Source organism: Pungitius pungitius, chromosome 6 (genome assembly GCF_949316345.1).
Source record: "Pungitius pungitius chromosome 6, fPunPun2.1, whole genome shotgun sequence".
Taxonomy (NCBI): Eukaryota; Metazoa; Chordata; class Actinopteri; order Perciformes; family Gasterosteidae; genus Pungitius; species Pungitius pungitius.
Genome location: NC_084905.1, coordinates 3,300,434 through 3,318,551, shown reverse-complemented (window position 1 = coordinate 3,318,551; position 18,118 = coordinate 3,300,434). Strand labels below are relative to the sequence as shown.

The 18,118-nt window shown below is 44.1% G+C and overlaps 1 protein-coding gene across 5 annotated transcripts in view; it reads right to left on the bottom strand.

Moving 5' to 3' along the window:
• The window catches only part of si:ch211-1e14.1 (UPF0606 protein KIAA1549), a 29,115-nt gene extending 13,805 nt beyond the window's left edge, over positions 1-15,310 (bottom strand). For 4 of the 5 annotated variants that reach the window (XM_037451641.2, XM_062562952.1, XM_062562951.1 and 1 more), the window contains exons 1-9: positions 15,103-15,310; positions 13,962-14,268; positions 3,838-5,907; positions 3,624-3,712; positions 3,085-3,244; positions 2,869-2,999; positions 1,673-1,865; positions 1,468-1,527; positions 1,217-1,362 (exon numbers count right to left, since the gene is read on the bottom strand). In XM_037451641.2, coding sequence (XP_037307538.2) covers positions 1,217-1,362; positions 1,468-1,527; positions 1,673-1,865; positions 2,869-2,999; positions 3,085-3,244; positions 3,624-3,712; positions 3,838-5,907; positions 13,962-14,091 — 2,979 coding nt within the window. In that variant the 5' untranslated portion in view covers positions 14,092-14,268; positions 15,103-15,310. The remainder of the gene's footprint in view (positions 1-1,216; positions 1,363-1,467; positions 1,528-1,672; positions 1,866-2,868; positions 3,000-3,084; positions 3,245-3,623; positions 3,713-3,837; positions 5,908-13,961; positions 14,269-15,102) is intronic. The other variant, XM_062562950.1, reaches the window with a different exon arrangement.
• Positions 15,311-18,118: the final 2,808 nt, after the last annotated feature.

Genomic DNA, 18,118 nt, shown 5'->3' with positions numbered 1-18,118 from the left:
TGCCTGGGCTGACACAGAAAAACGCTCTCTCATCCGGGCTCTAATCCAGTCCATGCATGCTTATCAGAGTGGAAAGACGGCAGCGTGAATGTGTGTTATTGCACGGCCAAAATTCAACCTCCTCTTTCGTTCGCCCAGACAGACTCATAAGGTATTCTTAAAGGTGACGACGCCACACTGGTTCTGTCACATTCTGTCTGGGGCATCTATTTGATATAGTGTCTTTGTGTGTGTGTGTGTGTGCAGGAGAGCGAGATAAAGGATTCTTATGAAGTCTAGAGACTCAGTCAGAGCCTCACTATGTTCAACAGACACTAAAATAATAATGTCTTTGGAATACCAAACAAAAGAGGAAGCTCCAAAGAACACAAACTGTGAGGCTTCTATGTTTAAATATTCTCATTTGAAAGATCGAAGGGATGCATCGGTTTCCTAAAATGCTCTCTGGGTCTTACGGAGACGAGTAGGGCAGAAAGGGTGAGGCTCCACTCAAATATGCATCGCTCGTGTTCCATAACGAGTATCCTTTTTTCTGAGTGTTTGGCTCTCCCCATTCCTCTGATTTCTAAATATTTTACCGACCCATGTATCTCTACCCCCGTAACGTCTAACCTCTTAACAACAGAGACGCACTCTTAATCACCCCGACTGAAGGATAGAGACAGAAGCACAACCGATTAATAATTGATCCGCTTTTAGCGGCTCTGTGGCCCGCAGGAGACAACAAGCAACAGGACTGGAGAAATGAGGAAGAACTAGGAGTCCTGAGGTTGTGGTCTTTGAGTGGCTTGGCCCTGGGCTGAGTGGGATGCTGTTGCCAAGGAGACAGAGCACCATCCTGTCCCCTCAGAGATGAGCTGAGCAGGTGCAGAGCCAATCCATAAAAGCAAGTGCCTGATTAGTAAAGCAGGAGGACATTCAGTGGTTACAAACACTGCAGCGCTCACATAATGAGTGCTCAGTACTCAAGGCAAGGTGTTAGGAGAGAGCTTTCCTCAGGGAATAAGGATATCAAAAGCTCAAGGAAGAAAGCTTTTCTCCTATTTAGTGAGTTCAACAAACTTCCTTTTACAAAGTTTTGTTTGGTAATAAACAAGAATTTAACCTTTTTTTGGGGTATACTTTTACGGAGAAAGGAGAATAATCAGAAGTGAAAAAGTTCTATGAAAAGACCCGACATGAAACTAATTCACAGTACTTGATTTCTACTCAGTACCTGCACGCTGTTGTTGCCGACTAGAGTGGCTCTCCTGACACGTCTGATTAATCCCGTCGCCTCGCCCAGCAACATGGCCACCCGGCGCTCCATGTTGGCTTGGAAGGTCCTCTCACCCACTTTCTGGTCGAGCACACCCAGGAGCACTTTGTACACGGACAACAGAAATCATTTAGAGGATCAGCACAAAGGGTCTCTAATGTGATTAACTGTAGCGGCTGCTCATCACGCTATGGAGTGAACCCAGGTACCTGTTCTGACCCAGGAGGAGCGAAGCAGCTGGCTGGTGTTCAACTCTGGATAATGGAAAGCTGTTCGAAAAAGTACCAAAATTAGGTTAGACCCAAGTTCATTGTTGTTGATCGGAAATCAGGAAACATTTGCAAAGCTGCAGCTATTACACTAAAGGTGAAATATTAAGGAAAGTGGGAATAGTAAAAACTCCGTGCTACTCACGCTCAGCTATCTGTAGTACAGGGAAGCCCATGTAATAGCTGAATTCCACCATGGTGAGCTTCATCAGAGCATTGCTGACCTCTGACCCCATCAGATAACCGCTCGAACCGCGGACTGTGAAGGTCAAGTCCACTGGTTGCCTCACCAACCTTCGTTCCTGATATTTCGGAGCGTCCATGGTGATGTTTAGAACCTTGAACACAATTAAAAAGAGACGTGGTCTTCAGCAGCCAGAAGATTACGCCGCAAAAAGTACAAACCATTTTCCTCTTTGATGTTAATGTAGTTTCTGGAAAACAGGGTTTGTCTCTGTAATAGCCAGGTTCTCAATATGAAAAACATTGGCTTCAACGATAGTAAAGTAGAACAAAAATCTGGCAGTTTGCTCGTTGTCCATAAAACCTTTTCACGCTGCAAACCTTTACTCCAAATAAAAAACGATGACACGGCCATTGGTGTAATAGGATTACATAAAACTCTACTGAAGCCAACCAACCACATTGCCAAATAAGCTCTTTATTAGCAAACAGTAAGCTTCCTTAATACTCGAGTACCTGGATCCAAGTGAAGTGTTCTAACGTCTTGTTAGCAAGAGAGTAAGAAACTAGCAGGGTTTCAAGGTGCCTATGGTCATACAATCTGTGTAGTGACCTGAATGGATAACAATGTCAATATTGTTGAGGGGAGTGGGGGGGGGCAACTGAGGTTCTCTGGGCATCTCATCAGGAGGAGATCCAAACAGGAAATAAAGAATATGGAGGGGAAGAGTGATGTCTGGGCTTCTTTGCTCTCCATGCAGACATTGCCACCAAGACCCGTAGCTAATTATGTAAAATGGATGCATTGATTCATTTAGCATGAATCATTTTCAGCTTCATAACAAACAGTAATCTTAATAATTGTAGTAACTTCTGTCCCTCATTATTGTGATCAAACACAACAGCTCCTGTTGGAGAGCATTGTCCCAAACCGCCGTGCGGAATCCCCTTTAGATAGACTGATGAAATAATACATTGAGTGAAGCTATAGCCTCCACTGGAGTCAAGTAGCTATGGGAGACGAGGGGATTCAACGGGATTAAGATTACAATCTTTGAATCATTCAGCATTAAGGCGCGAAGCCCCAATGAACCACTTCAGAGTGAAAACATCATGAGCGAGGGCAATCACGCTTCCCTGGTCTCTGGTCCCACTCACGTGCACGGTGAAGTTGGTTGTTTCCTTTGAGCGCCGACGCACTTCCGCAAAGGCCATGGTCAAACCTGTCTCGACGCTCTCACTGAAGTTGCAGAAGCGCACGTCAACGTGACCGGGAACAAACTGCAGCACTGCTCGGAGAGGAGGCAGGTGGAGCTTTGGATCAGGGTTCAAAAACGAAGGTTATGGCGTACGAATTGTCGAAAGGTTGTTTACCTGTGTGGACTTGATATTTCCGGTCTGGCGTTGTCCAGTTGGGAGACAGAGACAGAAATCGGCGCCCGGACCTCCGCAGCGCATTGATGACAGAAATAGCTGTGTACACAACAGGACCGGACACTACCCGGAACACAAACTTTGGGGGGGGGTCCACAACCTTTGGAGAAAAAGCAAGAATGTAAGATGCAGTTTAAATCCCTTTCTGGAGTTATTCACTCATAGTTATTTGACTTTAACAACTGGTGCTTCTGAAAGGTCATTGTGATCTTGTGGATCGGTGGTTTGTTTATTGTGCAACCGCTGATAAAAATACTCAGAACGTGGTCTGGCCTCCATGGTTAGTCCGCACCACTGTAAAATATACACATACGCACACGCTCACACAAGGAAACAACCTTTAAACAACCAGCTACCTCACATTATATTCTAATGAGATCTCTTGTAAACGTTGCTCTCAGAGGGCCTTCTTATTTGCCAAACAGGTCTAACAGCTTGCCTGGTATTACCTTAGAATTAATAGAATATCCTAAGTTTACCTGGAGCTCCATAGACTTGTTGAATTCCCCTTTGAGAATGTCTCTCACTTGAGATTTGGCGTATCCAACAGTGGCCCCAGAAGGAAAACCTTCATGAGAAAGCACATGGCATATTTTATCATGGTGCTCATAAACATTCGTTTTCAAATGTCATGTAGATAACATTTTAATTTGGGGGGGGGGATTTTAAATCAAAATTAAATGTAAAACGTACCAATCTTTATTAAATAAGCAGGCCTCTCCAGGTGGCAGAGGTACGGTCGTGACGCTGCTGCTGCTGTTGTTGTTGTTGTGTTGCTTTTGCTGGTGGTGGAGTTGACGTTGACACTAGTTGAGGCTCTGGTGGTGGCAGTAGCTCTAGTTGTGTCTTGATGAGAAGTAGTGGTGGCAGCTGTGGTTTCGGGTACAGCAGAGTGGGTGTTAGCTTCGCTGCTAGTCGGGATTGAGGTCATTGTGGCTGGGATGTCAACTTGATCTTCTGTCACCCCCTGATCGCCCAACACGACCGGGGGGTCCAAAGTAGAGTTGGATGTGGGCTCAGTTGACACTGAAGTGATATTGAAAATTTGTTCGGTTGTGATCGTGGGCTCTTGGGGAGTTAATTCTTCCGTGCCAGCTGTGGTGTTGGCAGGAAGTTCGGTGGGATCGGTGAAGACAGGAGTGGTGCTTGATGGGAAAGACTCTGTAACAAACCAATGGACATCAGTCAGAGAGGTGGACAGTAGGACATCATCTGGCAGCAACGCCGTGGCACTGGGTAGCAGGCCACCAGACCAATCCGTGGTGGACACTTGACCCCCCCAGACTGAAGGAGATGGATCAAAGAAGTGGGATGAGTCAACGGATGGATCCAGATAAGAATGAGTGGCGTTGATCAGCTGAGGACTCTCCTCCGTCGTTACTGCTGTCGTTGACTCGTCTTTAGGCTCGAACCCGGATAGATCACTGGAGGACCCGTCCTCCGCCGAGTTGCTATCTTCCGTGACGCTGCCTGAGGGTGCGGTGTCCGTGGCACTGACGGATACCACGGTACGGTTCCCTCTGCGTTCAGCTTCGGGGTCTGAACCTTCCTTCTCCATGGTCAACTGAGTGACGTAATACTCCATGCTGTTCATATCGGGTAAGAGAACATCCGTCGGTTGAATTGTGAAAGAATCGGGGAAATTCATGTCCGACGCGTCGGGTACCTCGCTGTTGGCTCTGGGACTCGGGTCCAGGGTATAGTGAATCGTAGAGGACAATGACGAGGGATCAATGGATTTCAGCGGAAGGATGGCACTGTAGGCCGTGGTGAGGCTGGCAGTACGCGAGGCATCAAGAGGTTGCAGGGACGAAGGGGAAATGCCTACTCTGGGAGGGAAGGATGTGTCATAGCTTTCCGTATAGTCCTCCAAATCGTAGGAGTCGGAGGGCACCTTCGTGGCCAGGGGGTAGTCCTCACCATCGGCATTCAGGAAGGACATTGTCTCCAAGTAGTCTCCAGATCCCCAGTCTACTTCCATGGAGTTGGTGGGGTAGAAGTCCTCTGGAGGGACCTCGGTGGGTTCAGATGAAAGCAATGTGGGGTGGGGGTCGATGAAAGGCACATGGTAGCCCGGGGCCAGAATCACATCCGGGTTCAATAGCATGTCCCGTGTTGGTTGGTTGTCCTTCAAGGGGGCGCCGCTGGGACCCAGCTGGTTCACCTCTAGGGTTCTACTATGAGAGTCATCTGCCGCAAAGTCAGCGAAAGACAGTTCAGGGGGCTCCAGGGGCTGAGCAGGAAATGAGGTCACGACTGCCGCTGTTTGCTCTGATGCACCCTCCTGCTGCCTGCTGATGGATTTTTGATCAGATTTAGGGTCGAGCTGAGGTGACACTGGCGTCGTAAAAGTAGTGGGGCTTAAGGGTGCCATGGATACGTTTGTCTGAGGCTTCAGCTTGTATCTCGTAGGAGTTGGAGAGAGGGGGAAAGATTGCATGGACGACTTTGCCTTGGCCAACTTCCAGTCTGTGAAGAATTTAGCTGCCTCAAATTGTGGACTAAACCCCGATATAGGTTCAGAGGGGCTTAACGAAGGAGTGGCAAGGGGATGTGTTTCTTCTGTAGGGACTTCCCTTCTTGAGAAGGAATTGGAGTTTTGGAGGTTTGGTTCAGAAATGGATGGCAGGGCATCAGGTGAGTCCGGGCTCTCAAAGGCAGAATAATATGAGGCTGGTAAGGCTGACGGTTCGAACAGCGTTGAATTTTGACCGTGTTCTGAAACGCCCATGGGGGGCTTTGTAGAGGCCAACAGAGAATCATCTGCAGAGGAACAAAGAGAATGCTCCAGTTTAGCATTTTAGATTGAAAGGAAGAGTCATCGCTGAATTCAAACGGATGTAGAGTCAGACTTAAGACATAAACAGGATTTTCAGTCCACCGGCTATCACTAAGATGTGGCTTTAGACTGGTATCTCCATGTTTTATAGGGCCTATAAGGGCTGTTATTTTATTTCAGTTGAATCTCAAAATTCAAAAAGGGTTTTTTGTGTGTTACATAGGTTTGATTTATTTTGACATTCTGACAAATAAACATATTTGTACACATCAGAACACACACAGGGGTTCCTCTCTGTCCCCACAGAATGTTTTTTTCCAGATAGACAAAGTAGTTACTTAGAGTTATTACACTTTGTATTGTGGGTATGCCATTTCCGATGCCATGGGAGCAGAGTCCAAAAACAGCTCAGGAGAGGACAAGTTAAGGGACGTTGAATCCACAAAAATTGTAAAATGGCAATTGTGGCTTATGCAATACTTTTCCAACTTAACATGACGGTCTCTTCATATTGCATAACATTGTGCATCATGCATAATTAATATGGGAAGTGCCTTTGTTGATTACACTACATGGAGCTAATATATAGCATTCAAGGACGACTAGATTAGCTGAAGGGAAAGGAATGGAATAGGTCTTAGATAATTCATGGCAAGTTATGGTTCCCTGGGTTATAGATGACTTAAAATAAACCATAATGTATGCATGGAGAGTTTACAAGCCTAAACAGCACATCAAGGCGACACAGCAATTCTGTTAAGCAAGATCATTGCAGACCGCATGTCCTGAGAGTAGGTCATGAAAGGGAGCAACTTCAGGGTTATTTCCATCGCCACAAGCAAACCAGCAAAAAACATTCTCCATAGTGACTCCGCAGCTATTGCTAATGCTGCTGCTCTCTGTAGAGGCTTAGAATCGTACACACATGAAAAGTAGACAAAGAATCAGCTGAGGGAGAAGACTATTTATAACACTGGGAGCACAGAACAGATCATTTACAACAAAAAAAAGAACATATTTGTGTGGCTTTGACTTTGTTTTGCCGCATCGCTTCATACGAGTCGGCCTCCGGCTCGGCCCAGGAGAAAACTCCCAACTTGATTATAACCTACACTGGTACCTTAATCGAGTCAGAATGCGGTTATAACAGAAAGGAAAGGAAAACCGGGACGTTGTTCTCTGAAGGCCGGTCTGCACCGCACATCCTCAAAAGTGCCACAAGGCGCTTTGTTCGCCGTGCCAAATGTTCACACACACACACACACACACACACAAATAAGCACAGACTAACTCTCTCGTCTTACTCTGAGCAGTGCTGTTATTAACTTTCCAATGCTCTATACTGGCTTCGTTGTTGATGGTCCGATCTGCTCAGTTTTGTGCGGAAGTTAAAGAAGTCCATGAAGAGGGCATTAAAAGGAGAAGGAGCCAAAATATTTTGGGGCCCCGTCAAGTCCTCATCAGATAATTGGGATTCAAACAATCCAAATCATAAGAGTAAAGTGCCTCAGTCCAAGCACGGCGTTCAACCAAAAAGGAGCAGTCAGTGTGGTCTCACTGAAACATGCATTTAAGTCAAACTGCACTCTGATTTCCTCTTGGCAGTAAACACGCATTTTAAGTGCTGCAAATGTATGAAAGAGACGTGAGATGATGATTGTGTGAAAAAAGTGCCGATGTTTGAGGTCACACTGCGGTACCCGACCCCAAAATGTCACCTCATCTCAGCCCTACAGTGACAGACTAATTCCTTTACAGGCACATGTAGGACATGTTAACATGCTAACAGGCATGAGTGGAGGGCAAAACGTCCAGCTAATTGAGACAAAGAGTATCATTGGCAGGTAATTGACAACCACCCCCGATAATTGGACTGATCATGACATCACAAAGACGTGATGGTTACAGACAAGGATGGGAAATAACCCCAGACAAGTAAAACATGGCCGACCCAAAAGAGAATCCCTTCTTTCACAATAAAATGGTACAGAGGAGAATTACTGTGCTCAAAACACAGCCTTGGTAGGTAAATAATACAGTTATGTTAATAGTTTCAACTAAAATAAAAACAAAAATCAGTAGATAAAATCCTGAATGGTGTTGAACCAAAGGCGTGTTTTGATGTTTGCAAAGCACTGGCTGACCCCCACCACTCTGAACCTGAGAACGAGCCCTCCCGAACGAGCCCTGTGACGGACGTATCGGAGACCACATCCACATTATGAACTCAACGGTTCAGATGTTAATAATTAAGCGGGTCTGGTCCTGTAACTCGAAGGCTTACCTGAGGCGGCGCCGGCAGCCAGGCGCGGAGCGGACTGACATTACAGGCGCCACAAAGCGACAAAGGCCCTGCCACCTGTGCAAGGGAACACGAGCGGGTCGCACTCGGCTGGCCACTCATTGTCAGACGGGGGCACGCGAGACTCGGGTGATGAGGCCTTTGGAGAGGCACGCCTTCAAATATCAGGTCACTTCAAGTCCCTCAGCTCAGGTGAACCGGACCGCTTTTCTTCTCTCCTTCTAATCAAGTCCTGCAGTCAGTCGGCTTTTCTCATTCGGCAATATGTGACATTAAAAGCACTATGTGTGGTTCATAAAAACATCCTCCTGACTATTTACAAAAATGGTGACGATACCCTGCTTAATCTCCTCATAATGAGGCACATGAGTGAAAAAATCTCATTGCTCTGTATTCAGTCAGAATTTATGCAATGACTTAATTTATTCATTACATGAAAAATCTCCAGCTAATGAGATTTCATTTCCATTCATCAGACGGGATGTGTCTTTTAGGCTCGACTCGGCTTAATGAATAGCTCACTTGTGCGTGCAATGAACTAAATTTGCATTCGGCCAAATTGACCAGTAAAGAAGCCTACATGTTGCTGGTTATTTTACCACATGTGCCTCATGAACAGGCGCATTACCTCTATTAATCGCTCAGTCACATGGTGCTCAGCAACATCTGGCAATTGGGTGCCAGCAATAACTATTGTTTTTTTTCTTCTTTTTTCCGTAAACAGATAAATACATTTCCATATATAACAATGTTTGATTTTTCCATATTGAAGCAGATGATGTCTTTCTTGAAGCTTGTTCGGTTGGTTTTGCCTCTGTTGTATATTTGGTTGCAGGCTTGGATTTCGTCCAGCAATCACGTAAAAAGGATTCTAACAAGAGAGGGGTCATTACTGCTGTTGGCAGGTCCTCACCATAAAATGAAAATCAAGAAGGAAAGAACAGGATGGACCAACGGTAGAAAGACTGTGACGAGGGCAGACACAACGTCAGCCATCTGAAGAAGCACCAACACACTTTCCAGGGATGGATATAGGCTGGATTTTATGAGATCATATATTGGATCACTAACCTGAGTGTGTGTGTCTGACTGGAAAAACGGATCTGTGGAGACACACAGTGTCTGAATAAACCTGCTTTGACAAATGCAAATTTATATTACAAAACCAGTTTGAGGGGTTAACTTCACTTGAATTTGAACCTTTATTTAGTTACTTAAAAAACATTTTAGTTACATCTCAGGCAAGGAATGTACGTTTTTGTTTGCATTTTACTAAGTGTTTTGGGACTCAAACATGAAGTTTGGGATGTTTATGTATAATATATATGTTTCCAGAACCTTTTCAAAGTCTTTTATATAGATTTAAATTTAATTGTAAACTAATACACCACATAAGCTATCTAAAAGCTTTATGTGATTTTTTTCCCACTAGTAATCAATGCACATCTTGAACTTCAACCAGACTTTCATCACAAAGGAGGCAGCCTTAAACAAAGCTTGCAACAACGAACAGAAACAAAAGCGTAATCCTCAAAGCAAGATAAAATGTGATGACTGCCGCTCTGATCCCACGCCTGGAAACACAATTCAACCTGATAATGCCTGTCTGCAGACACAACGTGGCTGATGTCTGGAAGCAAATCATTGAAAACATCTTTCTATTACTCCAGCAGACCACATAACTAATTAACTAACACAACTATTGCGTCCATAGGAGCATAACTTGAAGAAGACGATAGATGTGTTTCTGTCTCCATCGGTTTTAATGCAAGCTGCTCTGTGAAGCCCAAATATGGATTTCATGGTGACTCAAATGAGCGTTGCAACTCTTTTCATGCTTCAAAACAAGAGGCGTGAACCAAGAAACACGACACAGAGACATTAGGTTAAACAGAATTGTTCACTAATGATTTTGAGGCACTCACAGAATAATGCAAACTAGTGCACATAGATTCCTGTGTGTGTAGAGAAACCCGAGATAGCCATTTCAAACCCTCTAATTAAATCGTTTGCCAGGCTCCTTCTTGCAACAAAAAAAAAGTGATTTAATGGTTGCGTAGTATAAAAAACAGGGAAGAAGAAAGTGGTCTTTTTGTATTAACGCTAGCTAACTAGAACCCCACACATGGTTCTGTTTTCAGCTGAGCCCCTTGCGTGACTGCCTCCCTTCAGCTGGCCGGCGCTGTGTACGCTGAGTGCAGTCGAACAGTCAACATATGGCTGTGTTGACATTTGGTTTATCGGGGAAGCTTTTAAGATGGGAAAGATTCCATTGTTTTCATCGGTAGATTTCAATTAGAAGCCCCCCCTCCCAAAATAAACTTTAAAAAAGGGTGCATTCATTCAAATGAACACTAGCACTAGCTCTCCTGTGTTCTTACTTGTTAAATTGAGTAAAAGAACAGTCTCAAGTAATGAAGTCAATGCTATAAATATAATCAAAGTTTCAAACCTAATCCAAATATCGCCAATGATCTACAAGGTCAACAAAGGCAGAGCACAACTTACAGTTTTACAGCTGGAGAAGTGGCCAGATAATGAGCATGTGAAAAGATAACAGACTGAGGTCATGCCTGCACTTCATCAAATATTCATGTGACCCTTGTTTTGTTTTCCTGAGGGAAAACCTTCAAAGATAAGAGAAAGGGGAGAGTAAAATAAGTGGGCCAGGTCAAGGGGGAGGGGAGTAGTATAAGAGTACAATAGATGAGGGGAAAGACGGGGGAACAGAGGGAGGAGGAAACCAAGTTAAAGGTAGAGTCAGCTGCATGGTCTGCATGGTCTTCAGCAAGAAGTGCGACCTTCAGCAGAAAAGTGGAACTCGATGGGTGCCACGTGTGGTTCTTTCAGAAAAGTTGCGCACTTACACGGGAAAGCAGACTCACAACCGGGTGACCTGGGTGCACAGCGTCACTTTCTGAAGGAAGGCAGGAGGGGCAAAGACTTGTAAGCAGAGAGGCCCAGAGGGCCGCGTCGCTCAGCACCCTCCTCCACTTCTCCTCGACCCTCCCAGCGGGGGGGGTGGGGTGGGGGGGGGGGGGGGGGGGCGCTCGCAGGCTCCGGGGCCCTCGGAGAACGAACCGAGTCAGCTTCAGCTCTCTCACGTCTGCTTCCATTGACCACCCAGCCAAATGATGCCTGGGATGGGCCAGTGAGCAGAAGGGCGGGGTCAGCGCCCGAGGCGCGGTCCAGAGGAGATCTCTGGTTAAGCTGCGGGCCTGGTGAGGGGCAAAAGTAGATCTCCTACGGGAGAGTTCTCCTACCCATTGATCTACGGCTGGCTTCCAGGGCTCATGAATAATGAATGGCCACATTGTCATCAGAACACGGATCACATTTCACATGGCAACTTGGTACTCAGCCAGGACTCGGCTGGCCTGCAGAGCGCCGCGTTGAACTTGCCAACCACTGCAGTGCAGACAGAGAGGGGGGGGGGGGGGGGGGGACGTAGAGAGAGAGACACAATGACAGAGACAGAAAGAGAGCAAGGGACTTACGAAGGGAAAATGCTCTTGCGTTTTTAGGATATTTCGCGGAGAGTTATTATATCCTATATGCTCACTGATTTTTTCTGAACAGAAATTCAGCAGATTATCAGAAGTACCAAGAGAAGAAGTGAAGCATGAAAGAGGAGGATGACGTCAGAATGGAAGGAACAATTATAAGTGGGTCATCTGTTTATAAACTCTAACGTGTGCTTTCCACTCTGGAAGGGGAAAGCTGCGAGATTTCACTGTTGCATTTCACCATGGAAACGCAGTTGTCATTGTGTGCATGAAATAATAATAAGCACCTCCTGTCATTCAATAAGAGATTTTTTTTAGCACTACTAATTAGATCTTCAACCGTGACATTCATGTAGTACACAAACTTGAATCATAAAATTGTGGTTTTCTGCAACAGGAAGGGGAAATCATGGCCGAGATGAGGCAGTGCTCAGGATCAACCCCTCAAACAATCGGCTCTACATGTGTAAGATCTGTGTAAATGGATTTGAAACAAGCTTACTTGGCCCATAAGGATCAACACTGACTTGATGGTGAAATGTAATCTTCAAGTGTGGGAAAGTATATGGCGCCAATGTACTGGTAAAGAATTGTACTGTATTACACATCCTAACATGAAGAACAAACTGGTCTAGTTGTTGCACAAATGGGCTCACATTGAAAAATGTAGTGTATTTCTGTCTGTTCTTTGATAATTATCATTCGTAAAGTGATGTTTCTAATAGGCAGCAATAAGTCCTTTAAATGGCACACAGTTGTCTTGAATATAATCGAAGCCATGGCCGATGATTGAATTCTTTTGTGAAAGGTGGTTGGCCACAGGAAAACTGTACGTCATGACATGATCATAAAAGTGTTGAATTGTCATCAAAACCTTAAGAAAATATCCAAAGCTGAAACAAAGAGTGACGCCGTCCAACTAAATCAGTCCGGAAAATAATGTCAAAGCAAAGTAGTTATCCTTCGTCTCATGGAAAACGGTACAACGAGTTGCCCACGTGAATGGCTGTCAAAAGAAAGACGCTCTGGCTGGTCAGCGTAGGAGTTTAAGACTGACCCATTCCGGATTTCCTGCACAAAGCTTTCTCCCTGGCATTTGATAATCCGATTACAGGTAATATCAGGGGTCTTTGGTTGCTCTTTCAACGTGTTCCTCTCACAGGCCGGTGGGGGATGGGTGTGTGCATTGTGTCACTATCTATAAAAGTTAGCCCGGGGAATGCCGCCGTCAAATGGATGGAGCGGGACTCTTTCTCTTCCCCTAATTACTGGAAAGTGGTTTAACGCTGCAGACTGTGGGCTCGAGGGATCGAGCCACTTCTCCTCTTGTGGAAATCCAGAATCAAACACCAGAGTCACTTTATTATGACATCAACTATCCAAATGGACGCAGCAGCCCTGACTAAGCTCGCTTGAAAATCAAGACATTAGTAATCTTATGTCGAGGTAAAACGCTGCTTTAAAACATGCACAACTAAGCTTAAGGCTATACACCCTGCCAACTACATGTCATCTATGATGTATTTGCATTAAGGAGATGACAAGCTTGCACTAGAAAAGCTGGGCAATCTTACGACTGCAAGGTCGCTGGTCAGCTTTGAGCAAGGCACATTATCGAACCTCCTCTGCAGCTGCTCAGAGGCAACAAACAAGACTCTGGTAGTTCTAAGCATCTTGTGCATGGAAATGCTCCTAGATGTGGAAATAATGGCTAAAAAAAGGCGTTCATGCTCAGCCACCCTACCTGAGGTAAGGTTAAGTATATGAGCTGATGGTTACATGTTGTTAAATGCTGCTACACGTGGTGTAGAGAGTGATGGAAGGCTGTAAGCTTTCTCCAGCCCAAAGAGAAACCAGGAACTAATCCGTCAAGACAAAGATCTAGATTGCGTCTTTGTTGGATGGATCCCGGATGCCATTAAAAAATTAGACAAAACACACCTTCACACTCATTTTAACTTCTCGTAATAACTTTAGTTATTCAGTTAGATTAAGTGATATATAAACCATTACCTTCTAGGAAGTGTTACAATATCTGGGCTTTACCATACCACAAATAGTGACTATACTGTATGTATTAGTCACATCTTATATTACAATTTCTAACATGTTTTGTCCTTCAAAATGACCCGTAAAGTTATTCATTAATTTCCATTAACTACCATACGGGTGCAACTTGAAGATACAAGTGAGGGGATCAGGATGTGTCAGCGAAAGGGGTTTGTCTTACCTGCAACAGGTGAGTCGGCTGCGATCACTGTTACCAACACCGTAAACAGAAACAGTGCACGCCGGCCACGGGCACACACCAGAGGCCTGAGCATCTCCACCAAACCCACAGGGGAGACTACACCTGCCATAGTACGGCGGGGGAATGGTCAAGGCATTTCACCCAATTCAGACGAGAAGATTCATTCCGAAGAGGCGGATGGAGGTTTGAGTTTTTTTTTTTTTTCTGGTCTGCGTGGTTCGGGTCTCCTTTAGTTTAGTTTAGGGCCCCTCCTTCCATAGCGTGTGCTTGCAGGGAGGAATGGCTGCTGAAAGCAAAAGAGCAACAGTGTGACGGCTCCAAACAAAGCAACAGCCTTTTATTTGTATTACTTCAGCGTCAATCTATTGATCAGCCGAAAACTGGAAACAACCACTGAGGTATCCTTAGGCACACAATATATTCATGGTTACATTCTCAAAGCACACAATAATAACAGCAGGTTATGACAGGGACACACGGGTTAATCCTTATGAGATTGCAGAATGACGATTCAGAGGAAAATAGCCATTGACGTCTTTAATTGTATTATCACATTTATCTATGGGCCTTTATAACATTGGATTTGAAAGCGTAAAATGAAATAGTTTTGTTATGTATTTTACCCTTTTTCCCTATAACGTTAATAGTGTAATAGTATAATTGTGGCAGAATATGCATCATCCAACTACCCATTACGTTAAAAATCTAATGTTTTGATGGTTAGGCTTAGAGTAACCGGACACATTCTAGGCACGTGGCTAATAACATTAGCCAAATGAACAACAATTACGTCATTGTCATGCCATTAGATCAACGTTACTCTCTATGCAGGTTTATAAACGCGGTGAAGGCAGCAGAAGAGAATTAGACTTCCTCCCCGGCTCTCTCTCCTCGTGACGCGGCCCCTCGCATCGCGCATCGCCCGCGGGGCTCGGTAGAAGCAGGTAATACCTTTCATCTGAGTGCTACGGTGTGATGCTTCAAACGGGCGGGCTAACATATCTTAGCTTAGCTTAAAGGGCACAGATAACAGGACCCCCCCCCCCTCCTCCTCCTCCTCCACTCTCTCTCCCTCAGCCGTTCCTGTCAGCCCGACTCATAGCTGCGCATTCACACTTACCCCAAAAAACGGAGCGCCGACTCAATGAATTATTTTATCTGAGTTACGAGGTACGTCCTGGGAATAAAAGTCCGTGTGAGGCTTCGTCGTCCGGCCGTCCCGTAACCACCTGCCCGCGTCCCAAGTTATTTCAGCGCAAAACGCAGCGGGCACGAGCTCAAAGCTGGCCTTCATCTGACACACTTCTTTTTGGGGAACAGTTAGCTCCTCTCGTCCCGAGGATAGGGTTAGTCCCGCCCCCTGGCTCATCTGATTAGTTAAGAATTGATGGAAGTGGCTCTCATTGGCTGCAGCTCAGTTCTGTCAAAATGGGTTGTTAACATTAGGTTGGTCCTCCTCGACTGGCGTCTGCGGCTTCCACGGCAACGTTGCCTCATGCGATGATGCACGTAACGAGCTATAGCCACTGATGGACGTACCAATGGCAGCCTTTTTATTTGAGGATTTAATGTGCTGAAAAAAACTCAATAAAGGGGACCTGTGTACTTCTCTGCAATGACTCATTTTTGAGTGGTTGTTGGGACTTTGGTGCCTATTTCAGTCAGCATTTTTTTTGACGTGTCTGACAACAGACAACAATGAAGTACACTTTTGAATGCATGATTTCGGGCAGGAAGTAATTGCCCCCTTGAGTATATGGTTTGAACGTGGCGCTTTTCTGGTTGAAGTTAAGTCGAGACGTTTAGCGTAACCCAACCATGAACACAAATTGACGTCGACAGTTTAGTGCACACTGCCACCTGGTGGAAGAATTGTGCAACTGTCGCTGAAGTGAAATCATTTTTGGCTATCGTTACCTGAGCATTTCAGTCTTATCATTTAGCTCATATTCTGAAGGCTATAGTTTAACTGTAATTGTGGATGTTGCTTTTTAAAACATGAAACAAATAATCTTATTTTTAAAAAATCTGACAGCCTATGGTGCAATGTAACTGCTTCAACCAATGTATTTATTTTGAATTTTGTTCTACTTTATTTAAATATTAGCAGGTTATGCCAATCCTACTGTAATCCTACTACACAAAAATCCACTGATTGTAATTGTAGTTACAGTTGCTTTCCAGATGACGAGTTCATGCAAAATATTGATGCCACCTTACTGTAAAGTAAATGAAAGGGCCTGTACCATGACCTATTATTAGAATATATTGATTAATTATTGCGTTGAATATTAACAATCTTGTTATACATTGACACTCTTGGACATTTTTTCCTTCATGGGTGCCACTATTCTATACAAAAATACTTTTCTGATAACTTTTTATTTTTTGTGTTATTTAATTAGTGGAATAAGTCAGGGTGTAAAGTGTAAAAGTTAAATAAGTGGGAAAAGTGCATATACTTTAAACATATGTTTGCATTATTATACATTTGTATTCATGTATTACTAAAAAAGGTCCCGAGGCCCTCCAAACTCAAACCTCAATAACTGTCACACACACTAAAACACACAAACACACACACCACAGTAGAAGGAGATCGGTGCCGTGACTTAACAGTTTAATGTAAATCCAAGACAAAGTGTGAATACATTTCTACACATATACAATATGCATATGTGAGCATACAAATTCTCATTAATAACTCGATTCACCTCGGAGACCGAAAAAATGATCAAAAGTAACAGTGAATAACAAGCTATAACATAGTTCACCACAACGCGAGCCCCTTCTCACCCTACAGTTAGTAAAGAGGACAATTCAAATACCTATATTCTTCTATTTGACGAAGCTGTTTGTCTGTTAAAATCCTCCTGTAAAATGTACAACGCTATAATTAGTTTTTTCAAAGCCTAATATAAATTCACTCCATTTTTCTACAACGAAAATGATTAAGAGAAGCACACAACATCATAATGGTAACACAAGCGCTTAGTAGCAAGTACTCTTAGCAGGTTTAATTAATCCTTCTTCTTATTGTCATTATTATATTTATTTAAACATTCTATAAAGCCAATAAAATATCCATTCTCATAACATACTTAAGAATATTAGACTAAGGAACAGGGTATACGTTGAACGATACAGATCAGAAGATTGAAATAATGAGACATCACACCCCAAAAAAACAAAAGTAAATAAGAAGAGACAATTAACGGAGAAGTATACTAGGAAATACTGCAGCACGCGTTAGCTGTATCGCCAAAGAATGAGATTTTACACCAATGAGAAACCATACAGCAAGAAACAGAAAAGGGGGTCAGGGTTTGATGCATTGTTAGGTCTTTAGAAAACGCAAATAAACTCATAACTCACTTGTATGAGTATTGATGTGATTAAATTGAGCAATACAAATTTTGAGAATGTACCAGAAAATATCACTTTGACTTTAACATGACCTCTAGCTTTAGATGAATACTTTTGTAATGTAAAAAGGCCAATTTGGCTGTGAATGTAGCTTTGGTCTACCACTTCTGGATTCCGTTCATTGACAACACAAAAAACACCCAGCTTTGGCTAGAAATCTTCCAGGAAAGCTACATTTTTCAGTTATGTAAAGTAGGACCAAATATCTGACAACAAAGTGGTTCATATGGATCCCATGTCTGGTTTTACATAAATTAGAATAAATTAAGGAAAACAAGCGTATTACAATCAGTTTTGGTTCTTAATTTCATTCACTCACCCGACACCCTCTATCAGCGATGGCATCAAACCGTGACCACCTCACCCTGAATACCCCCAAGGAATAGCCAGCAAAAGGAGCGGATCTCCTCAATGAAAAGGTAAAATAAAAACACACCTATACTCTGATCTGAAAGGGCTTTAAGAATGCTCGTGTGGCTGGATTATGAGTTACCTGGTGACAGAGAGGCCAGCTCACGATTAATCCACCCGACACCTCTCCCTGACTCCTGTACATGGCGGCAACGAGTTTTTTCAAAATGGTTTACATCTACGCTGACGCTCGTGTGGGCGTCGCGGGGGGGTGGTCTGCTCTCACCGAGGAGTTCGTCCCAGGACTAACGTAGCGCTCCCTCAACGCTCTCATCTCTCAGTGTTTGCAAAGCTCCGAA